The 24620-nt window shown below is 49.2% G+C and overlaps 12 protein-coding genes across 12 annotated transcripts; 7 read left to right on the top strand and 5 right to left on the bottom strand.

The window, feature by feature from the left end:
- Positions 1-4: 4 nt before the first annotated feature.
- LTR84_013106 (uncharacterized protein) lies at positions 5-766 on the top strand (the record flags this gene model as incomplete). Its single annotated transcript, XM_064856611.1, has 4 exons — positions 5-149; positions 367-452; positions 513-540; positions 591-766. The coding sequence occupies 4 exons, from the start codon at positions 5-7 to the stop codon at positions 764-766; spliced, it is 435 nt and encodes a 144-aa protein (XP_064707787.1).
- A 75-nt stretch (positions 767-841) lies between these two features.
- LTR84_013105 (uncharacterized protein) lies at positions 842-1129 on the top strand (the record flags this gene model as incomplete). Its single annotated transcript, XM_064856610.1, has 1 exon — positions 842-1129. The coding sequence occupies one exon, from the start codon at positions 842-844 to the stop codon at positions 1127-1129; it is 288 nt and encodes a 95-aa protein (XP_064707786.1).
- A 581-nt stretch (positions 1130-1710) lies between these two features.
- Positions 1711-2914, bottom strand: LTR84_013104 (uncharacterized protein; the record flags this gene model as incomplete). Its single annotated transcript, XM_064856609.1, has 4 exons — positions 1711-2043; positions 2096-2609; positions 2794-2841; positions 2907-2914. The coding sequence occupies 4 exons, from the start codon at positions 2912-2914 to the stop codon at positions 1711-1713; spliced, it is 903 nt and encodes a 300-aa protein (XP_064707785.1).
- A 1525-nt stretch (positions 2915-4439) lies between these two features.
- On the top strand, positions 4440-6154 carry LTR84_013103 (uncharacterized protein; the record flags this gene model as incomplete). The annotated part of the gene is made up of 2 exons (XM_064856608.1): positions 4440-4880; positions 4925-6154. The coding sequence occupies 2 exons, from the start codon at positions 4440-4442 to the stop codon at positions 6152-6154; spliced, it is 1671 nt and encodes a 556-aa protein (XP_064707784.1).
- Positions 6155-6695: 541 nt separating this feature from the next.
- On the top strand, positions 6696-8400 carry LTR84_013102 (uncharacterized protein; the record flags this gene model as incomplete). Its single annotated transcript, XM_064856607.1, has 3 exons — positions 6696-6956; positions 7073-7412; positions 7469-8400. The coding sequence occupies 3 exons, from the start codon at positions 6696-6698 to the stop codon at positions 8398-8400; spliced, it is 1533 nt and encodes a 510-aa protein (XP_064707783.1).
- A 1029-nt stretch (positions 8401-9429) lies between these two features.
- Positions 9430-10270, top strand: LTR84_013101 (uncharacterized protein; the record flags this gene model as incomplete). The annotated part of the gene is made up of 2 exons (XM_064856606.1): positions 9430-9574; positions 9600-10270. 2 exons carry the CDS (start codon positions 9430-9432, stop codon positions 10268-10270), a joined length of 816 nt encoding a protein of 271 aa, XP_064707782.1.
- A 239-nt stretch (positions 10271-10509) lies between these two features.
- Positions 10510-11113, top strand: LTR84_013100 (uncharacterized protein; the record flags this gene model as incomplete). Its single annotated transcript, XM_064856605.1, has 2 exons — positions 10510-10600; positions 10635-11113. 2 exons carry the CDS (start codon positions 10510-10512, stop codon positions 11111-11113), a joined length of 570 nt encoding a protein of 189 aa, XP_064707781.1.
- Positions 11114-12519: 1406 nt separating this feature from the next.
- On the top strand, positions 12520-13983 carry LTR84_013099 (uncharacterized protein; the record flags this gene model as incomplete). Its single annotated transcript, XM_064856604.1, has 1 exon — positions 12520-13983. The coding sequence occupies one exon, from the start codon at positions 12520-12522 to the stop codon at positions 13981-13983; it is 1464 nt and encodes a 487-aa protein (XP_064707780.1).
- Positions 13984-14432: 449 nt separating this feature from the next.
- Positions 14433-16208, bottom strand: LTR84_013098 (uncharacterized protein; the record flags this gene model as incomplete). Its single annotated transcript, XM_064856603.1, has 1 exon — positions 14433-16208. One exon carries the CDS (start codon positions 16206-16208, stop codon positions 14433-14435), a length of 1776 nt encoding a protein of 591 aa, XP_064707779.1.
- A 1985-nt stretch (positions 16209-18193) lies between these two features.
- Positions 18194-19129, bottom strand: LTR84_013097 (uncharacterized protein; the record flags this gene model as incomplete). The annotated part of the gene is made up of 1 exon (XM_064856602.1): positions 18194-19129. One exon carries the CDS (start codon positions 19127-19129, stop codon positions 18194-18196), a length of 936 nt encoding a protein of 311 aa, XP_064707778.1.
- A 480-nt stretch (positions 19130-19609) lies between these two features.
- On the bottom strand, positions 19610-22631 carry LTR84_013096 (uncharacterized protein; the record flags this gene model as incomplete). The annotated part of the gene is made up of 2 exons (XM_064856601.1): positions 19610-21036; positions 21083-22631. 2 exons carry the CDS (start codon positions 22629-22631, stop codon positions 19610-19612), a joined length of 2976 nt encoding a protein of 991 aa, XP_064707777.1.
- Positions 22632-23388: 757 nt separating this feature from the next.
- On the bottom strand, positions 23389-24297 carry LTR84_013095 (uncharacterized protein; the record flags this gene model as incomplete). Its single annotated transcript, XM_064856600.1, has 1 exon — positions 23389-24297. One exon carries the CDS (start codon positions 24295-24297, stop codon positions 23389-23391), a length of 909 nt encoding a protein of 302 aa, XP_064707776.1.
- Positions 24298-24620: the final 323 nt, after the last annotated feature.

The following is a 24620-nucleotide window of genomic DNA, read 5'->3' as shown; positions in this document are numbered from 1 at the left end:
CACAATGCCTGGTCCTGCTGTAGCTGTACCACAGTCAAAGGCTCAGATTGAGGCTGAATTGGGCGTCGATAAAGGCGAAGTTGCTGGAGATGTCATCGATTTTTTGGCTGATGGAGATGAGCAACTCCTGGATCCTGACCCTGATCCCGGTGAGTTTGACGAGAGTAGTACTTTTGATGGAGACGAATCCTCGCTGCTGGGTTTTACACTGTTCTGCCTGCTCCATCTGCTCCAGTACGGTCTCGTATTCCGAAAGGCTGTTTGTCCGAGTATCCGGACGATGGCACATTGGAAATGGACACAGGTGCATATAGCAGTACCTCTGATGTTTGAAAGAGCATTCATATCAACTGACACGTATTATAGAAGTAACATTGTCTATTCGACAGCGAAGATTCCGTGAGATGGTCTCGATGTGGTACGATGGTTTGCTTGTGTGGGTCAACCCGAAGGTATGAGTAAGGTATGAAGTGAATGGAATACTTGAGGGCTCCCTCTAACCTTAGGGACAGGGAGCCCGCTATGTACACCTAGCTATAGGTGGCAGGGTGCCGTATAAGAGGGTGGCGGTGCACCTAAAGCTCTAACAGAAGGCAATGTGGAACTCGCACACCGACTGGTCCTGGGCCTTGTCGACCGGCAACAAGCCATCGAATTCATATGCAACGCCGTTTTGCCACAGTACCAATACATCCTTGCCGATCCCAACTTTGTGCCAATGGATCTCCTCAAGCTGCCATTGATATCGAAGCAAGATCAAGCCTAGGGCTGCTATTTTAATCTGTTCACACATTCCAAAACGGGATCTGTCATCGGCTGGTATACTGGATCCGCTACAGCTATGGGTTCTCCACAGTCTAGAAACGGCTGTGGACTGATCGGTCGACTGTTATCATACTTCCCTGCCACTCCCAAGCTTACATACGGTCACGCAAAATGGCTCGCCGGTGCCGTCATCCGTGATGCCGTTCCCAATTTCCGCAAGGCTGCCTGCTGCCAATCCCAACGATCACATCACAGAGGATTTACTCTTTTGTTAGAGACCTTCCTCATAACCATAGTCGGATACGATGAAACCTACATCGCAGATGGGCCAAACAAACAAGTTCCCAAGGGCACTCCCGAGTAGGTCTTCTATATTCGCAGACAATTGAGCATCACAGTATTTGAAGATGTGGCCTGTATCGACTTAACATACGTCTTAACTAAGACTTGAAATATAAAGAGGAGAGTAAATTTCTTTTATACGATAAGTGTGCGATAAGTACTCAGTTTCGAGTAGCTTAGTAGTCTCTTAACGTGGCTAGGCTGTTATTCGTAATAATTCTGATAACGTATTCTTCATATCGCACTTACTCTCTCAAGTTAAGATCGTTATAACGATATGATTCGCTAAGAAACATTTTTACGTACTATTTTATATACTCATAAAATTTATTTACTGTCTATCACGGAGAGTTCCTACACTCGTGCCATAGGGGCTAAAAAGACGAGAATCCTAGGCATTATATCTCGATTCTACGAACTCTGATAGATCTATTGTCGCGGGCGGCCTCCTGAATCCAAATAAGGTGCCAGTGACAATGTCGTATGTTGAGAGGAATTCAAGGAAGTAAAATTTCAGGGACCAGTGAATGTCCCGGAGCTGCTCGGATGCCCTGAGAGCCCGCCATACTGACTGGGCTCATTCAAATGGCCTCTCTTTCATACCTAGAGTTTTGTCCTCAAATCCTTTTCTATGGCCATCTTCTTCAAAATATTTCTTTCAATCTTGCCATTCCCGTTTCGAGGAATTTGGTCAACAAATCTGATTCCGCCATCGAGTTGCTTGTATCGTGCAAGTCGATCTTTGATGAAGTTGATTATTTCTACCTCTGTGATGGTGGCTCCGGTCTGAACCGCAATATAGGCTCGAGGGAGCTCGGATTCTTCGATACTGTTCTGAACTCCAATGACTGCACAATCCACGATTTTTGGATGTAAGAGGAGCACACCTTCAATCTCTGTTGGAGCCACCTGAAACCCCCTGACTTTGATGAGTTCCTGTGCAGTGGTTAGTCAATCTCCTTTCGTCCCAATACTGTGACCGAATTACCTTCTTTCGAGCAACAATAAACCACTTCCTCGTACCCGGATCACAGTATGCGATGTCTCCAGTATGGAAGTATCCCTCTCCATCCCAATCTCGACCATTGGCTTCACTATTTTTGTAGTAGCCATTTACGATGATGGGACCTCGTATACAGAGCTCCCCTCGAAGGTACGTACCATCCGAACCTCTTCGCCCACTAATGTCAGAACCATTCTCATCAACTAGCTTTGCATCACAATTGGGTAGGAGTCTCCCAACGCTGCCTGTCAAATCTTGCTCTGGGTAGTAAAACATAGTGGCTATACATGTAGTTTCACTCATACCCCAGGCTTGATTGAAAGGAGTCTCTGCTGGCAGATGCTCTTTCAGGCGAGCTTGGAGGCTTTTGTCGAGAGGCGCAGAGCCAGCCCATGCATTCCGGATTGTCTTTAGGGAATATTTACCCGAATCCAGTAGGCCAGATGACAAGAGACGAATCACCATCATCGGTACAATATTGACTTCAGTGATATTGTACCTGGAGATATTTGCAAGCCATGTCTCAATTTCGAAGCGGCGCATCACATATGTTACTATACCACCTCTGATGGGACTAGTATGGGCGCGAGGTACTTGCGAGATGTGAAAAAATGGATTCGAGAGTAGACGCCGAACCTCAATTTGTTAGTATCCATTATTCCTCTCCTTTCAAAGAATCTTACCTCATACGGTCGGGGTTGGACTTCTTGCACCAAAAGGTGTTGTGAAATCTGTGATCAATCAGCTCAAGTAAGTTGCTGTGCAACAACCGCAGCTCACGAAGTTGCGGACTGACAAGTCCATTGCTTTTGGCAAACCTGTGGTACCACTGCTGAACAGCCTCGCCACAATCGTCTCTGCGCTTCGTCTTGAATCCTCAAAGCGCTCCCAGTCTGCTTCAACACGTCCCCAGTGCAGGTGGTTCCAACTTTGAACACCATGTTCGCTGGCCATCTGACTGCCGAAGCTATCGAAAGCATAGACATGAGATGAAGGTATCCCACATTCCTTAGATGCCCGAAGAACTTTCGGGAGACACTCAGGCTCGACAATGAAATGCGTTATGTCGGCTGTGCGGATTGTGTGGGCAATCTCAAAGGTGGTGTAAGACGGATTGAGTCCGGTAAAGATACCTCCAGCAGCTATGATTCCAAGAAAGACAATGGGGTAGTAGATCTGAGCTCAATATTCAGCAACCCTAATCAGTCACATCAAACGCATGGAAAAGGGTGCTCACATCATTGAACGATATCAAACAGACACAATCTGCCTTCTTCAACCCTGCCTTGTGGAAACCTGCTGTAAGCCTGCGGACCATGCTACGAGCCTCTCGGTGCGATATCGATCGGGATGGATCAGCCCCGTCGATATATATCTTTGGTCGTTAGCTAAGCGGACCAGATGAGAACCAATATTTTCCTACATACGGGTTTATCTCTATCATAGAGAGCACAATCGTCAAACATCCACGTCAATAGATCTGTCGACGGGATATGGTAGTGTTCCTCCGCAAGAAATGGCATTGTGGCTTAAGCTTTTGAGCCCCCAGGCACTCTGGTAGCGATATAAGGATCAAGAGGCCTGTGTACGCGATTCACCAAGCTCCCTGGCAGATTCAACGCAGGGATACAGAAGTTTGCCTAGGTCAACACCAAATAAATACAAAAGCCTCGTTTCCCAATGTTCGAATGCCATCTTGGAGTAATAGACTGTGTCGTTGCGCAGATCAGATATGGCATCATCGCAAAAGACTTCGCTATGGGCTTCGATAAGACTTGGAGGTGCCCTCGGGCACCAAGCGGTAAGGCTGTGCCAAGGTGATATGCCGAGGGCTCCGCGGACATCTCGTTCGAGAGGCCGGATTGATGAATTAGGGTGCGGGGCAAATGCATCAGACTTAAGCGAATCTGAGCTGATGTTGGGCTCTCCCCAAGTCTCTTTCATTGCTATCAACGCTCACTGCGAAGAAGTGGAACAACAAGTATTTCCACTCCTTCGGTTGTCGAACGAATACCTTGGCCATCCAAATAGCATTACCAGACACTAGTTCTGCGGGTGTTGAGGGATTATTCCCTTTCGGGTCCTGACCTCTAGGAGGGCAGAACTCACCGGCACGATGGTCCCGTTGGAAAGTCGTCAGCAGGCCCAGAGGCCTGGCTACAAGCGAACAACTGCTTCCTGTCAATACTGTCAAATGAGGAAAATTAGATGTGATAGGGAGCTGCTGGGTTCACCATGTACTAATTGCCGACTGGATGGGATCAACTGCATGCCAGGCTACAGTAAGAAAAAGACCAATCCAAGAAGGCCGACGCCACCACATTCTACCATGTCCAGATCTCCCGAATCTGAGAATGTGCTGAGGTCAAGCAGCCAGGACCCATCGTGGTTGAACCAACCGACGGATGACCCTCATCTACCTACTGGTGAAATGGAATTACCACACTTCATTAAGCCGCTACCAACTCATTTGACGAGTGAAGACATGGACTATCTGCGACACAAAGGAATATTCGACATCCCAGGCATGCAGTCATGCACCGACCTCCTACATAGCTACGTCAAATTTGTCCACCCGCTGTTGCCCCTTTTGGATCTCGAAACCTTTTTAGGCCCCATGGTGGAAGTAGGTCACCCGGCAAAGATTAGCCTGCTGCTTCTCTATGCTGTGATGTGCTCTGGAGCCGCACACGTCCACTTGGACGCTCTGTACAAGTTGGGGTACAGTTCCAGAAAGTCGGCTCGGAGGGCCTTCTTCGAAAGAGCCAGGGTGAGTAGATTCTTGAGTCAAAACAAACAGCCTGACAGATGCAGCTACTCTACGATCTCGATTGCGAACCAGATCGCCTGAGCTTGGTCCAAGCATTCTTACTTATGACCTATTGGTACGACTCAAGCATACGAGGGCGATACAAAGATCGAAAGTTCTGGATCCGTGAGAGTGTGACACTCGCTCAGGACCTTGGACTAGATCTCGAGCTTGAAAACTGCGTGACTCAACGCCAGCGAGTAATGAAGAGGATCTGGTGGTGTTGTTTTATGCGTGATCAATTTGTAGCCCTCATGACCTGGACACCACCTCATTTTCGAGCAGGTTCCCACATCATCCCAATGCTTGTACTCGACGATTTTGAGATTGAGGATTACTCAAAGGCTGTTTCAAACACGTTCAATGAATGGGCTTTCATCAATGACGAAAGAACAAGAATCCAGCTCGCTATGCTGTGCATTGAGAAAGCTAAATTATCTCTTTGCATTGATCAGATATTGCGAGTACGATATATCAGCATGCGCCACGAATCGAAAACTCAGACACTCTCAATTCTCGTACCCAAAAGAGACACCAACGACGACTTTGAGGTAATTGAGCATGACCATCAGCTTCGAAGATGGTATCAAGCAATATCGACTTCAGGAAACTTTGATCTAAAAGATTCGACCACCTTTGGGACTATCAAAGCATCAGACACGCTTACTATTCAACGAGTACATTTGAAACTTCTCTTTTTGTCTGCGTTAATCGCGCTTCATCGCCCTCAGGTTGGAGATAATTCAAGGGCACGATCAGGCTTGTTCCAAGACCTGTCAAGAACGAAACTGCGCGAGACTGCGGATGAAGTGGGGCATCTTGCAATGTGCATGAAGGAGCTTCATCTGGGGACGCACATCAAACCGAACGGCGTTACCCTCTTCTTACCAATACTGCTCGTCCATCTTCAGGACATCATACCCGATATGGACAATCGTCAAGGAAACAGGATTGGTAAATATTACCACTGCATGGAAATACTAGACTCGTTAGGGGACCAGAATGTTCCAGACAACCTTCTGCCCATGGAACTGGAGGTCGCTTTTCGAATGCTCAACATCCTTCCATCGCTAGAGGCCAGTATTCCTCCCACCATTTCTTCTCCACTTCATGGCCAAGAGTTATTAGTGCCTGAAGGTAGCACTATTCCACGTCTTTTTGATCTTGGGACTATGACCTCGGCCGAAATGAGTCTGTTGAATGACCTGTGTCAGCATCACCAGACCCAACTCTGAAGGACATGGGCAGCTCAAAACACTTCTTGTGACCCGAGTCTAACATCCGAGCGGCCAGTTGAAGATCAATTCCACGGCAATTCTTTGCCGAATCATGCTACTGTCTCACAGCCACGATAGAAGTGCCTATTTGAAGCGTAGGCGGATGACTTTCGTGCATCTCGTTCGGCTCAGAAAAGCTCGAAAGTCTCTCGATGATCCCTTATCACTCGTTTCTACTGAGCGGAACTGCTGAAATACTCGATTATCAGGAGCCGAGGACTCCGCGGCTCTTATGATCGACACCCACCTAACACCCTAGTCTTGCGCCAGTTAGCCTATCAGCAAACACCCCGCATTGTGGTGCCCCAGAAGTTCAATACCTTAGTTTGGGCCCACCATGTGAGTGAGACCATGGATAAATACACACTATCAGGACAGCATCGTATCACGAGTAAGTACAAGTGTCATCCTCTCCCGCACAATTGTTCATTTGCCGGAACCTCACTCACCATCCAATAATCGTATCATTTACGAGGCCTTTACAGTACATTCTATCATCATGCCTAGTGATAAAGAAGTACAGCATGTGGAAACACCCAGGATGGACCGTGTACCGTCTGACTCACCAAAGTCAACGCCTATTGACACAATTCATGGCGATGAGGCCCTCAAGATCATGGCTGCCAGCCACGATGGCAACGACACCTGGGATGCTCATGAAGAAAAGAAACTTGTGAGGAAGATTGACCTCCGACTTATGCCTATCTTATGCGTCACCTACGGCATCCAGTACGCCGACAAAGCAATGTTGGCACAAGCGGTAAGTAGACACGGAGTTGACGAGCGTCTCCTGAGTAGCAGTATACCTACCTACATTCGTCGCTCATTTGGGGAAGCGCAGGAGATACCTTTTGCTGACGACAAATCCCTTAATAGGCACTATTTGGTCTGAGAGAAGATCTTCACCTCAATAATGGCAATCGGTTCGTCTTTTCGTCGGCGATATTCTATCTCGGATTTATTGTTGGAGCGTATCCAGCAATTATGATGGCGCAGCGGTGGCCAATTGAGCGGGTCGCCGCATCCATCACATTCATCTGGGGAATCATCGTCATGGGTAGCGCTGCATGCAAGTCGTACCAGGCCTTCTATGCACAAAGATTCTTTTTGGGTCTTATTGAGGCAGGTGTTGGCCCCATGTTCATGCTGGTTGTTGGCGGTTGGTACAAAAAGGACGAACAAGCCTTTAGGATGGGCGCTTGGTTCTCCTGTACAGGTAAGTCAATATAATCTTAACGAGAAGCCGCAATTACTTGTTGACAATGATCCAAGGATACGTATCCATCATCTCGCCTTTGATCAATTATGGTCTCGGTCATATCACAGGCGGATCTCTTAACCCCTGGCAGTATATGTACGTCTTTGCTGGCGCGATGACGACTCTGTGGTCAGTGGTGATCTTGTTTGTCATGCCACCAGATCCAATTCGTGCCAAAGGCCTCAGCGACCGTGAACGTTACATCGCAGTTGCGCGCATGAGATCCAACAATGCCGGGGTTCGCAACAAGCATTTGAAGAAATCTCATATTATCGACGCGTTGACCGATATAAGATTCGGTCTCGCATTTTGCATCGTCTTCTTGATGTTCTTTGCGAACGGGCCGAACTCGACAATGTCCGCCATCATCGTCAATAGCTATGGGTTTTCGACTCTGAACTCACTTCTTCTTGTCACTCCCGCCGGCTTAGTTTCTGGAACTATCGAATTGGGAGTCTGTTACCTAGCATACCGCTTCAAGAATATCCGAGTGTATCTTTTTGTCATCTGTGTCTGCTTGACCATGACTTCATGTCTGCTTCTATGGCAACTTCCCCGATCTGCGACTGCGGGTTTACTGGTAGCAATCACATTTCTGCCTTCATTTGGCGGGGCATACGCCATCATGCTCGGTTTGCAAATTGCAAATACGGCCGGGTATACCAAGCGATCTGTCACTTCCTCGGGGTTATTCATGGCCTGGTGCTTTGGGAATTTCACAGGGCCGCTTCTCTTCAAAAAGGAAGATGCTCCTGTTTATGGGCCTGGCTTTCGTGTCGTCGTGGCGGGCTGTGCTTCCGCTGTCGTCCTGATTATAGTCTACCGCTTCGTGTGCATGTGGGAGAACAAAAGAAGAGATCATAGTGGGACTGTGGAGGCCTTTGATAACGCCTACAATGACGATTTGACGGACAGAATGAACAAGCAATTCAGATACATTTTATGACTTTGCGAAAATGGAGGACCGAGGCGCCACTTTATCAGATATTAGACTGAGCCTTCGGAATGATGTATGTATGATACCTTGTGGTCTCCCAGATCGAAAGGCGGATGGTCACGTCCAGATCCTGTAATCTCTTGTGTCCACCTGGAACAGTACCAACCGGACGAGTGTCATAAAGAACTGCAAGCACCACGCCCATCGTGGTAGAGGTGATTGAGAAATGGGTCATCGGGAAGCTGATCCGCTAAAAAGTGGTCAAGGGAAAAGAAATGCTTCTGGTGAAGTGGAAAGGGCATGATGGCACGACGTGGGAACCGGGAGAGGCGTTGATGTAGGCTGTCCGCAGCTGATGGAACTGTTCGACACGAGACGGCATAAGGGAAGGACGAAATGATGGGGAATAGGGATAGAGCAGAATGTAATACGAGCAGAGCATCATCGAGAATGAGAGCAGTACAGATGGGGAAGTTAGCATTTGTTGTGGCTGGTGCATTCGTGATTCTCAAACGATACTTTAATTGAGGATCTAACTAGAATCTATGAAAAAGAATGCTGCTTTATATATCGTGTCCAGTTTAGGCCTAGTGCTGGCCTTGGCGACACACATTGATGCCTTGCGTAAAGACCCACCAATCAAGATACCGACTTCACGCCACCTTCCCACACAGACACCACGCCTACCAGTGAGAATATCCAATCACAATACCGAGTCCATGGCCTTCCGAGACGTTCACCTGCCAATCAGACGGGATGAGCCTCCGAAATGCGAAGAAACCCAAGCGAGACCCCAAGGTCACGGTGCGGTCGAGATACAATGAGGAGCGGACGGATTGGACCCCATGAATGGGAATTGAGGGGGTAGATAGGAACATCCAGTCTAAATAACCGGGGGCGCCGGAATACCCAATCATCTTCACATGCCCGACTGGCCCTGAAGCACAGAAATGGTGGGACCGACCACCAACTGAGGTGATAAAGAACATTCCACGATACGTCAAGGTGGATGAGGTCATGTTGTGGGCGCTCATCAAGATGCCTAAAAATGGGGAATACTGGGCGGACGACTTTGACACTTTGGGAAACATGCGCACCAGTAGAGACCGAGTAGGTCAAGGCCCTCAAATCTCCAGCCAAGGAAAGATGTACTACCCCGTATATGCCAGAGCATACGTTATGTGTGGGTACGACTACAATAGCCTAAGCACAATACGGCGTGAAGGCAGGCCGAAAGGCGACCGATGAGGATTCGTCTCAGCTGTCATACGGCGCGTTCACCGTACCGGATGACGTGCCACCACCGATAATGGTCTACACACTTCCGGAGGGAACGGTTTCGGAGGGAACGGTTTCGGAGGATGAGGTTGCTAGGGTGCCAGCCTGGAGGAGGACTCAATTTTTGATATGTGGAACGAGCGAGGATATTTTCATCGACCCTGTCGCCCCTTCACAGGCTAAAGGTTCTACTGCTAAACCTATAACATCCTCCGCACAAACCAAGAGCGCAACACACTCCTCACAAACCAAAGGCCCCGCGCCTAAACTCACAACACCCAAAACAGACGGTCAGGACACCACGCCAGCGAGCTCTCGGGTAAAGACCCCAGCCTCCGAGAGTCGAACATCTGCACCAGTGAAACGAAACGAGGAACGAAGCTCCCAAGCCCCGCCGCCAGCTTTCACCGCCAAGGTACTACGCATTACGGGTAGAGGTCTGGATACGCAGAACCAGCAAGCGCGTCAGATCTTGGGAAAGGCCCCGTCGACGACCCAGATTGATGTGGAATCAGAACCGGCCCGACCTACCACAGAAGAAACAGCCGTTGATTTGACATCGACGGTGGGTGATACCGTGCTTGAAGATCCGGATAACTAGCATCGAAAGTCGTCGAAATCTGGTGGTAAATATATTCTGGAAGATGGTGAATGCGGCCGGGAAGCGAAACGCCAACGCGATCAGACATCGTTACCGCTTGACCGCGAACACTATCTGGAACAGATCAGAAAGATCGTCGAACCTGGGGAGACCCTCTCGAGTCGCGCCCTCTAACGAATCCATGACGCCCTTGGTACCCGCGACAAAGACATCGAAACTGGGAACAATCGCTGCGCGAAATGGCCGGTGTCAAGTGTTTCGCGACCAAACCAGAAAACATGGCAATGGCCATGGCCATCGAGCTTCTACGGGGCACTGAGGAGACGACCTGCGAGTTCGACGAGCTGCTTACAACGACCACCAGTTTTGCTCCTTACACCACCCATTCCGACGCGCGCTCCTGGAAACGGGTGGAATGGCGGCGGTGGCCCAAGGCTACGTTTCATGGAGCTGGCTGACGAAATCCGTCGCATTGGGATCAAGAAGGGTACTGACACTCTATCGCGAGATCAGCTCGACAACCCAGACCCTGAAGAATCCGACGTTATGCAGGGAATGAAATGGTCTGCATACATGATGGAAAGAGACGACGGAGACCAGACGAAAACAAAACGCTCCGTGGAGGCAGAACGCACCTGGAATCCGCACCCTCATCGTTTTCTTGCCCACGAACCATTTGACCTTGCCGGACCTATGGCTGGTAAGCCTATCTTGATTTGTGTTAACACAAAAAGCCGAAGTTTTGTGCGCACCCCAAACCGCACCACGGAAGAGCTCCAGGAGCTTTCGACCCAGGGGAATAAGTATGATGCATATGGAAAGCGTGGACAGTACCGGACTTGATACCGATCTCCCTGGAACTAGAGGTGGGAAACGCCCTGGGAACGACACACTACGGCAGATGCCTATTGGTGCGATGCGATCTAAGTACACTTATGGTATACCAAGACGATAAAGACCGCCAAATGGACACAGGACTATTCTACTGCAGAGAGTACCAGATTTACTCGAAACTAAACGCTAAGGAACCGCCGTTCATGGTGGATTTGTGGTAAGGGAGGTATGGGCTATGCCGACCGGCGGAAGGCCCATTTTTGAAGGCAAATGACGGCGACTACGATCGGGAGGTCATGGCTCGTAACTACGTTGATGAAAATGGGATGCCGTGGATCTGACCAGAGCCATTCATGCGAGTCCCAGTCCAGAATAATCAAGAAGAGCTTGGGAGAGCTGTATTCAATGCCCAGTACTTGATTCTGTCACGTGATACTCTTTGCTGTGCTTGTAGGCCTCCCAGAGTATATCAACCTAGTTAGCACCCTAAATTCTTGGAGCTCTCTAGCATCAATGACGCTGTTACACCGATATGCTCCTCTTACTGTTCTCCCTACTGACAAATTGATGCTCTATTGTTCCACATCATTCAAGCACATAATGCGGTAGATAAGTACACCCCTGCAAACCTACTGACTAGATATCGTTCATCAAGCCAACTATGCTGTAGGGTGTGAACGACGATGAGGGCAAGTATTCTTCAAGCCAAGTGGCACGACACTCGACTGAGGATGCCATATGGAATGCATCTTAGGGATTGCAAGATCTTCTCCAAGACCAAGTTCCGTCGGATGCTGGGGCGCAACACGGCCCCGAAATCATGATTGATCCGCGTCACGTGAATCCAGGCATCGGTCTCTTTCGAAGCCGATCGACGCCTCTGGAGCCCATGATCACCAATTTCAAGCTTTAGTTTTTGCCTCCCAGAGACCACCCTTCACATTGCTCCAGCCACTTACAGGGCAACGATACTCTAGGCAGCCACTGAACGAAAGCACTCTTTGTAGGCCCAGAACGCGTGGCAGTCGACTTGCCTTGCTGATGTGCCCTGGAGCCATGGTGATATGAAGGTGTGGCGTATTGCCTCCTTCTGGCAACTTCGAGCTGTGTCTCGTGTTTGGAAGGATCCGTAAGCTGATTCGTTGTTATCACACACCTGAATGTTAGATACGTGGGAAATGTGTTTGCCTGGTAGCGGGGTAATACTGGCAACGAACAGGCTTATAAGATCTGCATTGTGCTGTGGCTGGATATATTTCATCTTGCTCTGATCTCATACCATTTCACCCTTTTCATCCTTCATATACTCATCTCTTACAATTCGACTTCATTTGTCTCAAATCTTCAGAGAGTAAGTCTATTGTATCACCAGACCCCATAATATTGGAAAAATAAGACATCGAATATCGCTCAAGATGCCGCCAATCTATTACCTCAACCCACCACCAAATCCCTTCTGGGAATTTGTTGCTGGCCTAGAAGACCATCCACTGTTTGGCCAACAACGTCGCCCAGTGCCACCAACACCACCGACTCAACCACCTAGACCAAATGCTCAGGAGCAAACCACTTCCGGCCCAAGTGAGAAGGGCAAGGGCAAGCAAGCCGAAGAGGTTAATACTGAGGACCCACCAGAGGTCGATCCATCCACCCTCGACGGTGAAGGCTCCAGAGAATTCCCCTTCCGTGGTCGTGGCCGCTTTGGCAACGCCTTTGACAACGACAAACAAGACAAGGAGAAAGACGGCGATAGTGACGGAGAGAGCTGTCGCAAGCGAGGCGGCCGAGGCTGTCCAGGCAGGCGAGGCTGGCACCGTGGCGGTCCCGGCGGCTATGGTCCACCACCATTTGCCTTCGGTCCTCCATGGGCAAGACATGGTCATCCCGGTCCAGGAGACTTCCCTGAAGGCGGTGCACCATTCAGAGGTGGCCCCTTTGGCGGGCGTGGATGGGGTCCTCGCGGTAGAGGCGGCCCTCACCACCACCATCATCATGAGCATCATGGTCGTCGAGGACAATCTCCACCATCCCCTCCCCAGGGTGGCTTCGACCTCGGTGCCTTTCTCAACAAACTCGGTGAACGGCTTGGTGTCGACTTGAGTGCTGCTGCCGAAGGACTCGGGCTCGAGGTCGACCGCTTCAAGGCCGGTCGCACCGGCACAGACGTGGACTTTGAACCCCGCACAGACATCTTTGACAGCAAGGACAAATACACTATCCACCTATCCCTCCCAGGCGCCAAGAAATCCGACGTCGGCGTCGACTGGGATGGCGAGCAATCTGTCCTCCGCATTGGTGGCGTGGTCCACCGTCCCGGCATTGACGAGGAGATGATGCGTCAACTGTCTGTTGACGGTCGCAAGCGCGAGACCGGTGTCTTTGAGAAGAACATCCGTCTCGGCACAAAGAGAGATCCTGCCAGCATCGACGTTTCAGGAATCACAGCCAAAATGGTTGACGGCGTCCTGGTGATCGTCGTTCCCAAAGTGGAGAAGAATTTCGAGAAGAAAGAGGTTCGCGTTGATGGTTCACCTGAAATCCCAGTTGAACAACCTGAAGATGCATACATGCACGAAGATGACCTCCTATTTGACGCTGAGGAAGGCAGAGAGGAGGAGGCTGTCCTCCCGCACCACCCAACACCCGCCAAGGCATCTTTCGGCGAAGCGACATCTCCTACACCCAAGGGAAAACAACAAGAAGTTGAACAAGAACGTGCAAGATCGGAGACCGTGGATTTTGAACACCCACATGAAACGGTTGAGACCTTGCCCAAGTACGAAAAGGAAGATAGTCACTCGCATGAGGAGGAGATGAGTGACTGGGAGAAGCCTGGCTCTGATGATGAGGGCGACTATGTCAAGATCAATGTCAACTGAGAAGAATCGATCTCGAGTTAAATGGCATTTTACAGAGAGGGGATTAATAGCATAGCGAGCGACTAATTTCTGGGGAACTTTTCTTGGTGTTCAGGGGTTCAAGCAATAACCACAAAATTGTCAAGGACAACCATAGCACTTCAGATTTGCAAATTTTTGCAGTTTGAAAACAAAATTTATCATTGCAACTCAGATGAGTTGTGTCTCATAATCTCTGCTCCATGTAATATCTCCTCGTTCTCATTCTTCCCCCCCCCCCCCCCCCCCCCGTTTTTTCCGTGGTGCACCTTGTCGGTTGTTCTGGCATTTTGTAGGGAGACGGAACCTATCTCCAGATCCCCGTCCAGGACGGTAAAGGCCGCACGCCCCTCATCTAATTTGTAGCTTCAGGAGGCTCATAAGCAAGGTGATTTCCCATGTTCCAGAGCTGATAGTTGAATTTCATCATATCATTCCTTCAATTCTACCTTCATCTTCATCCCATCCATAACTACCGATGTGACGCTGTGCTTACTCCAGATCTCCCTCTCAGGATCGTCCGTCCCATCTCCCTTTACAATGCCCGCCGCCTTCTTCCCGGAATACCCCACCTTGTGAAATAGAAGTCCTCTAGCCACCGCACAGAGCACGACCTTCGCTTCTAGAAGTGCCAGCTCTTGGCCGATGCAATTTCTAGGACCGCGTTCGAACGGTCGCCATGACCCAGGGGGTAGCTTTGAGATATAGTCTTCATCAAGCCATCTTTCTGGACGGAACACGGCCGCATCTTCGCCCCAGATTGATGTGTTCCGGTGGATGAGATAATGAGCGGGATACACCCTCAGACCATTGACCACGACATCCTTTGTTTCTGTCGAGTCTGGAGAGACTGGGAGTGCAACCTTAAATGGAGTAGGGTTTTCTGGGGTTATGTCAGGAATGCGTCGAGCTGTGCCTGCCGGAGCGTGTAATCTGAGGGTTTCACGAATGAAAGCCGTCGTGTATGGCAGTCCGCTCCCGAGGATTGCTTCGGCGTCCTTGCGGCCTTGGTCATCCTCTTTCCCAAGGATGTCTAGAGCATGGAAAGGGTCATCAGTGACTCCAAATACTTTATCGTGTTCCTTGACCAAGTTCTTCGCGATCTGGCGGTGATGGTCAGAAAATGAGCTCTTGGAAAGTTCAAAGCACATCCATTGGATCAATGTGGCAGTTGTATCCTGTCCCGCGAACAGGAAGGATTTGATCTGCGACACCGAATTGCGAATGAGTTCCTGGGTCGGTTCAAGTCCAGACAATGCGAGACGCAAAATTGATTTGACTTGCAGTGCATTTGATTTGTCCTCCTTGGTGGCATCACTGTTGGTATTCTCTTCGGAAGATCTTTCGGCTTCGATCTGCTGTTTGATAACTTTTGTCAATTCGTGGTTGAACACTTGCTCGTAAAACCATGCTTTTGTTGGGCGGATGATATCGAAATAGGCGAACGGATTGAATCCTTGACCAGTCTTGAACATCAACTCCGACAAGTCCCGTGAGGCTGTCAGTAACCCAAGCCTGCTTTTGTGGCCCTGCCCTTCTGGCGTAGTTTGTGCGCGGAAGTCTTTCTCAATGGTGAGCTGGGTAATAATATCGGTAGTCAGGTCTTGACTGTAGTCTTTCAGTTCAAACACCTCGCCGGTTTTCGCTACACCCTTTAATCTGTCGATGAATATTCTTGTCTTGGAAATGATTAACGGCGACAGTGAATGCAGATGGGCAGGAGCAAAGCCACGGTTGAAACGTTTGCGAAGGTTCTTCCACTCCTCGCCTTCTACAATAATCAGAGACTCCCGCCCAATCAGGCGGTAAAGCGACGAGAGAGTATCACTTTTCAACGTCGAGTACTTGAACTGTGGACTTGGTTGAATGAAATTTTCTGCCACCGTGGGATCCGCAATAACGAGGAATGCGTTGTCAATTGGGTTCAGGTCGAACAAGAACGCAGGAGGGTGGCCAAGTTCGTTCCAAATCTCCTCAAATCCATAATCTGGATGCCGATTTATGGTAGGATCGAGTTTCATCCCGACATTGACCAGATTGCCCCACAATGGATGCCGTGGCAGACTTGGAATGTCCAGATACTTTTGACGGACTCGATATGTGTGAATAATTCTTCGACCGGGAACAATCACGCAGTAGTAGAGACCTATCAAAGCCAACACGGTGAGCCAAGGTCTCTCCTTGAAGGTTTCAAAAACTGGCAGCATCTTGCGGATGACGAATTCTTGCCGCGATGTAGATTGTGAGAATATCAAATGCGTATCTCTGATTGAGCTGTATAGATTTCCCAAGGCGACTGCAATGCCTTTTCAGATGACTGAACCAGTGTTCTCACGAGTAGCTCTTAGTTACTTGCAACTAACGAGCGCAAGGTCTTGACCGGTTGAACGGTCAGGCGATGAGGTCACCAAATGTGCCCCAAGCCGCGGTAACGACTGGCACCCGTTTGAGTAACGAAGTTACAGCTTTCTAGTCTGCTCACCGGGATGTGTCGTTAGGCAAAAACTGAAACGAGAGACCAAAGTAGCAAGTGGCATTCCTCGAAAAAGAGTGCGCTCTTAAATAGCAGCTTTCCGCACAAAACGCATACGTATGATACAATAAATGCTGACAGCCTAGCCACCGTAAGGATCTCAAACTTGTTGTTGTCACAAAATGCTCCGGCCCCACCAGCCCGAGCCACTCGGCAGCAATCTTCAGCCCCAAGCTTCTGATTCAAGCCCTTAGAGCTCCAGAAATTCTTTATCAACGACCTTGCTCCTTGCCTAAATGACTGCCTAGGTACCTAACTGTATCATGAAACTTTAAGTGGCACCTTGTTCTCCAAATACTTCCCATAGTTCGATATTGAAAATTTCTGCATCAACAGATATTTTCCTACACACAGCAGACCAATCAAGATGTGTTTGCGGAATGATGCGAAGCAGGTACACTGCATGGTTTGCTCTGGGCTGCGTCTCGCCTGATGGCCTTAGCAATGCCTTATCACCACATCCTCGTTGCAACGGCAGCTCCACGCTCTACCCGAATCCGAAGCCGATCATGGTCTTGGTTCACCACTAACTCAACGACGAACACGACACTCCCCTCGCTCCTTGAACATGCTAATTTTGAACATTCTGAACAACATCGCTTGTAACGGGTCGTATATGGCATAATTCCCGTAGAAGAACAGAGAAGAGAGCGAATCATGCGACAAGGCTTTTATTTAGTACTGAATCGTGGCATGAATCTTCACATTTTTGGGTATATCGAGCCTGTAGGCCAATGCGCGACACGATCAACAATGTCGAATGGTCCTGTTGTAGCAATGGTCCTTCTGTCCTGACTCCGAGTCCTCCGTGATGATTCGTCGCAATCGAAGTCTCACACGACCCGCACTCCATGAATACTCACAGTCGCAATCTCTTCCTATCCCGCTTCTCGAATCCTTATCAAAGCTTTAAATCTCTATATATGAGTCGACCACGTCTCATACGAATCGCCTTTCTTCTAGAATTCACAACGCAGTATATATCCAACTTCAACGGGTGCAAAAAAAGTGTTATTGAAGACGGTGGGACTCGAACCCACGCGGCTGAGCTTGAGTTAGCCTCTGATACACATTCATCGGAAGGAGAGGATGAGAACATACAATTACCCACTAGTATTTTCGATCTATTCCTAGAAGCGAACGTTCCAGTTACCTGAAACTAGCGCCATAACCACTCGGCCACGTCTCCTGTTCAATTTAACACAAAATTTGAAGCTATCTAAAATAAGTTCCATCGAGACAGCGCATAATTTGCAGATTTTCCGAAGTATTTTGCAAGGCTGTGGGAGGGAGCCCCGTAGCCAAAAGTGGTAATCCTAGCCACATTTGGACTAGCGCCCACCATCACCGTACCAATATCAAGAAAAATAGTCTAGACCTCCGCAAAATACCTAAGTGGTCTGCTAATTGCACGGGATGCCATGCGCAATATTGCACACCAAGAACATCAAGGAATGTTCACCAGGTAAGTGTCTTAAGTGTCTGTTGATTGATACTATGACGACGGGCCTATCCTGCACTTAGCACACGTTCTGCTGGACAATATGGACAAGTGAAATACAATCATATTCACGTACTAAGACACAGACTTGTCATCTGGGGATATGAAGGATGATTACTTTGAGTGAAGTTCAGCGATAATCAACTGCCTCAGCATGACTACAGCGTCCACCGCCTAAAGAACTTCATAATGACCTTTGTAGCCTCAATGACGGTGGGAGTATCAGAATCGAGATTTGGCTTTGTGCTGGGCCAATCATGACCCAGATGTTCGATCTCGTATCCTTGAACCAGCCCAGTGCGGGCGCCAGACCCATACACTGTGTGCTGGACTTCACCCCCATATTCAGATAGGACTTTCTTCTCAGAGAGCCCATCCCTTTCGGCCCACCAGCCCAGCCACTGATCGATGTCTGGCAAAAGTCCGCCTTTACCAGTGCCACCCGTGTACCGGATCGTGGTATCGTTCCCGCCGTGGAATTCGAGGATTGGGATCTCAGCTCGAGACGGAGTACACTGTGTATGTGTTTCTGGGTTATCAGTGTAGAAGGCACCAGAAACGGGTGCGAAGGCCGCGAATTTGCCCCCTTCCGGTGCACACGCGAGTGTCCCGACGAAGCCACCGCCGTTGGATTTCCCGGAGGCATAGATACGGGATTTGTCGACGCAGAAGTTGTCGCTCAGATAGGTGATAAGATCAGTTGTAAACTGGAGGTCATTGGCGCCGGGGACGGCATAGGACGGACCTTGCCAGGAATTATTGAGCCCCTGAGGATAGACAGCGATGTGGTCGGGGTTGAATGTTGGATCGGAGAATTGCGACAAGGCCTCTTGGTACTGTGCGGTGCGAGAATTGCCATGGAAGGAAAAAATCACGCCGGTAGGGCTGTGGGCCTTGTAGGTTGAGGGGACATGAATGAAGAACTCTCGTTCTCTACCGGACGAAGAAATGGTGAAGCGAGTTGAGTTTTGGGTTTCAATGAGGGAGTCTTGAGCAATACCACACCCCGGTGTCGCAGAAACCTGACCAGGAGGGTGAATTGATAGCGCATATGAGACTGAGAGGAACGGTAGAAGACCTAGTAGCGAGACCATCCTATTCACGACCTCGCAGGAAGGTGAACGAATACTGAGCTATTGTTTTAAGGAGGAGGTTTCTCGAACTGCGTGGTGTTACAATGGTCATTGACTCGGGGCACCGGTCTTCCGATGCTATAAGTACAGACTTACTACCTCAAGCTGTACGTTGGTGTTGCATGACGTTTCCGGAAAATGCTCAATAGAACACTCTTAGCGTCATCTACTCCATGTTCACCAAGTCGATCTTTCTGTGGGGAATGCTTCCAAACGAAGATCACCACCCCATTTGGTGTTCCGCGCAAGGTGACGTTCAGGATTGAGTTATCACGCACGATAATTGAATGTACCAATAGAGAATAGTGCAATGCTGAGGTAGCATCTCCGGCCTGTTAGACCCGGCGTATGCCCGAGCTCCATAGGTTAATTTCCCTAAATTGTTCTTCGAAGGCTTGGAAGGGCACGGCTGGAGATTTAGAATCTAGGACTCGACATATTTCAACCCGGTTGATGTTCGTCGCCTGGTTGTTCTCCGAAGTAGTTTAGAACATCCTGCGGTAAATACTCTAGCCACGGGATCATGTCACCGCCGGGGAAGTTGAAATTGAACTGTTGGGCACTCATGTCGATATCTTGAGATTCGATCAACATGTTGTTGTAATTCTGGTTCTGGAAATCGAGGAAAGAAGGCTGCTGTAAGATATTGTTCGACTCGTTTTGTGCGGACAGATAGTCGTATGAGTTTGCAGTATGACCTTGTGGTGTGGATCCTTGACCTATCATGGGCTGATTCGTCGATAAATTGGTGTAAGGAGAATGTAGGCCAAGTAAAAGATCGGCCTCCGCGGTAGATACGGGATCGTAAGGCAAGCTTGATGGCTTGTTGCTAGATGGCGTCAGCTTCGACCTGTCATATCCTGGTTGAATCAAAGGCGGAGAAGTCGAGTCCTGTAGCCTGCGAACGGGGACACCTTGACCCATTGCCTGTCCACCCGCAGCAACTTGATTCCTGCTTGCAGTATTGTGGCTTTGAGTTTCCGTCATGACCGCTCCGGAATCATCGCCACCAGCATTGGGATAGATCACGCTTAGATTTGGCGCTGGTGAATTTGCGGTTCCTGTCAATGACCACCCAATGACCTGGCTCAAGTCCATTTTTGGCGAGAATGGCATACCTCTCTCAAAAGCTTTTAGACCTTGTAGCCGGTTGATGGCGCCACCATATCCACCGAGCGATGCAGCCAAAGAAGTACTCCTTCTCCAGCCAGGCGTGGTGAACGATGGTTCAGTAGATGGCATTTCCCCGTCAATATCCTCCGCGGTGAACAAGATAGGATCCATCAATCCCTTCGCCTTCTGGTCAAGAGCAGTCAAGATGTACCTACACCCCGCCCAATACGAATCTAACGTCTTCAGCGCCTTGTAACATCGTTGATAGTTTTGATTGGCTGCTGTCGCTAATAGTGTATGACGTGCGGAGGCAGCTTTCTGCTCAGAAACAGTCCTCTCCGACCTATGTTCACTTTTGAGCTTGGGAACATTGACGTTGATTGGGGGCGACGTCGCTCGAGATGGAGGTTGAGAGGTATGAGCCGCAGCCTCTGCGAGAAATGCACACGCAGCAACATACATAGGCTGGCTTGTGAACGGGTTGCCTATGAAACTCTTGACGTCGATTAGCTCTGCGAATGCAAGTATATCTGCGATGGTCTTCGCAGATGACATGGACAATTCTCTACTATCTGGGAAGAGTTGTTGAATTCTACCTTCAAATGAATGAAGAAGAGTCGGTTGGTGAAGTAGCACAATCAGAGTGTGGAACCAGAAGTGCAACAGAATGAAATTCGTTCCGTGGCCCGCCTTCACATAATGCTGGAAGTTCGTCGCGTTAAAGTGTAGTCGTGGTGATAGTCGTTGATAGATGCCTGGGTTGGTCAGCGAACGCGGTTCGAGCGCCCAACCAGAACTTACCAGTCAAGTCCTTCTCCATGCTTGCCAGCCTCTTCAGGACTTCTGGTGTAACTTGATTGACCTCTTTGAGGTTGTTCAAGACATCGGCGACACGTCCATACATGTGCACAATTTTGATCATATCCGGAAACGGATCGGGATAACCGTCGATAAGTTGTGTGTCAGACCTGTAGGGGAAAGATATCTCAATATCCTTGTCTCGAAGCGTGACCGGACGGCCGACGCCAGATGATACCGCTCGATCAAGGAAGAAAATTGCCCAAAAAGTGTCGATTCGCTCTTGCTCACTAGCCCTTCTGTCTTCAAGCTGCGCACTGTCCTCTTGCGAGATATTCCGCGAAAGCTTTTCTTGTTGCTCGAATCTGCGCTGTTCTTCGGCCTTGCCTTCTTGGCCATGCTTTGCGGTCTTCGGTGTGGGTCCAATCCGACCTTCAAGTTGCATACCCTCGAGTTTCTGAATCCCTAGATCTTGAGCCATACGGATTGCGGTCCCTAAATACATCCATAGACCACTGTCATGGTCGGTTCCGAACTCCTCGTAAGCTAGCAGCAGACACGCCTGGGCGACCGCGATCGTGGGACATGAGAATGTATCAATTACGGATGACATGGCTCGCTGCGCGAAAGGATGGCCTCGAAATGATCTTCGAACATTGTTCTCGGTATCTCGTGGGATAGAGGGGTCGTTTGATTTGCACAGAATCGGGCTAGGTGAGAAGCGTGCCGCTACGGCACACACAGCGTCGACCAGTATCGCGTCTACCCGCTTCTCTTCCAAGTCCTTGAGAAATCGTTCTCGCTGCAAAAAGGAATAGTTACAGCCCAGATGGGTGAAAAATGATTCACACAGATGAGTGATCAAAGGCGCATTTGGGCCTGGATCGGTGGCATCGTAGAAGGGTATCTCAACGGGTATCGTATCCTGGCCTGGCATCGATGGTGTCTCCAGCGGTGGACCTGAAGCAGGAGATTCATCCGATGTGGAGGCTAGACTTCTCCGGTGGTCTTTGACCTGCACCACCATTTGTTTGAACCCTGGAACAATAGCTGTCGGACCAAAATAACGAAAATACGGTACTCGATTTCGGGTTGAAGTTAGACTGCTGGTTGTATAGTTGCTCGCAGGGCTTTTAGTGTCTCCAAAATCATCGCGGTCGGTTGGTGGTCTTGTGAAATGCAATCCAAGGGAATTGGGCTTTTCCGTAGGACGCCTTGAATGAGCTACACCATCAATGTCTCTATGGTGTTTGCGTGGTGTAGATGGCGCCGAGTCGCCATCGGCTTCGTCTTCTCCATCTTCCTCTTTATCATTTTCCTTCCTGCTGGATCGACCAGTATAACCGGAGCAAAGATGGCCATTCTCTGTACATGTTTTGCATTCCGGACGCTCTCCAGAACATCGAGTTTTTCTCTTGCGACATGTCAAACACGCCGCATTTATGCGCCTCCTCTTGGTATGTGGTTGACCATCAGTTGCAACAAATCGTATCTGCCGGGGAGCAGATGTCTTTGGCAATGTTGCGTTCGTGTTTGTGATACCCAGGCTCATGCTTCTCGCAATAGGTTTGCGATGCTGGCAGTCACCGCTATCATCGTAGACGGCAGGATGGGTGCGAGTCTGTCGCGGCTGAAATTGCACAAGCTACAGCGGTCGTAGTATGCTACACAATGATCACGCCCAGGCGATATGGAAAATGAACAAACAACGACCTGACCAGACCGACCATCCACAGCAGGACAACAGTGCAGTCGAGGTTGCGTGAGTTTAATAATCAGGGATCAGCCAACAGGGCGACTTTCTTCAGCAGAAGCACTAGAAGGGGTGGAAGCCGAAGCTGCGAAGATTAAATCTCTCCACCACCATAAAACACATTTGCTCTTTGCGGGGTCCGGAGGGGAGCCTCTCCAATGTAATAGGTGCTGCTCTGAGCGAGGCGGGAGCTTGCGCCATGCAAAATTCCGAAAGGTCAAAGCTCATGGAGTGCTAAGCTTCGGGGATGAACGCCTAGAATCTTACCAATTGGAACTTCCTTTTTGGGGTTCCTCTTTGAAGGTAGCCAGAATCTAAAGCGCAAGAAAATCGAGGCCCCCAGCTTGTGGGTTTTCGTCTCGGGTGATCTGGGGGAGGGACAGATGCAGGGGCGCGATGAGGCCTTACTGTATGTCATTCAACGTCATTGCTTCATATCTCAACCACTCTATACTGGTGTTGTTCGCATCTAAGGCAACATATATCTAAAATAAGGGCTCTCGTCGAATGTATGTCTATATCTATTCTCCGTCAGCTGTGTGGCAGTAATATGCGTTTATTGCGCGTCTACCTTTGGCTGGAGCAAGTCATCCCCTATTTTTCCCTTTTGCTGCTCCTTCTGAAGGACTGGCCTCTCGAGCTCAAAGGCATCGGTTGATCTCGAGTAGGTGATGCCTCCGAATCTGCTGATCGGTCGGAGAATGGCCGGATCGATAAGATTCTGCTCTTTATTGATAGCATCCTCCCTAACCCAGAAATGCACTCCTTCGATGACTGCCAGCACACCGGTCTTTTTTCCTGGTTGCGTCCTGGACTCGAATTCCTGGGTGTTCAGCAATTTTCCTTCGATACTGAAGACTGCCTCCTTCACACGAGAGGGCGCAACGACTTTGCTGTCCGCCGGTGTAAGTCCAGAAATAGCCCATTCCGATTTGCCATATGGCAGGTCAATCGCACACGCATTGGCCGCTTCAATATAGTGGTCACTAATGATATTGATGACGACCTCGTCTGTATCCAGTAGGTTCTTTAGCGTATCTTTGGCATTATCCAAGCCACCACTAAATCCCACACCAAAAACTGGGGGGTCATGGTTGAAGACTTGCGTGTAAGAGAAGGGTGCGAGATTTGTTGAAGAGCCATCTTTCGATCTGGTAGAGAGAAACCCAATTGGCCTCGGGACGATACCAGATATGAGGAGCTTGTAATTGGCGACTGGGGGCCTGCCCTGAGCATATGGATCAATCGACACATGGGATTTATCAATGTCTGCTTTATCATTGGCTCCAGAGCCATAAGTCCAAGCAGGATCTCTGGTTTTCGTGAAGCGCCATTGTTGAGAATTATTCCAGTCGGGTCGAGATGCCTCTACTTTCTTGAAATCGCCATGAGGGTTGCGTTTAACGGCACTCTCGGCGTCGTGCTTCTCCTGGGCCTTTTGAGGCTCGGATACGGGTGGTGACATGACAAGATACTAAATTGCCTCAGACCAAGATCAACACTGACAATTTCCGAAGGGTTCTTGGTGGATATACTTCGTCGAAGGAAGGGGAAAAGCAGGAATCGAGATCTAGATACAGTGAGGTAGGGTTTGGCTTAAGTATTTAATTTTCAGTTACAGTATTATCAAAGCTTAGTAAGTGCCTCCAAACGATGAAATCACGAATATATTATTCTAGAAGGATTTTCTCGATTCGAAACTTGTTCCTGGATAACATCATCAATGACGGCTTTGGTACCGATTTACATCCGGGCAAAGCTAAATCCGCCCCTTGCCCATATTCATGA

The sequence above is a fragment of the Exophiala bonariae genome (assembly GCF_035927105.1).
Source record: "Exophiala bonariae strain CCFEE 5792 chromosome Unknown scaffold_9, whole genome shotgun sequence".
Lineage (NCBI taxonomy): Eukaryota > Fungi > Ascomycota > Eurotiomycetes > Chaetothyriales > Herpotrichiellaceae > Exophiala > Exophiala bonariae.
Note: the sequence above shows the minus strand (reverse complement) of the source record. Positions and strands in the feature narration are given on the sequence as shown.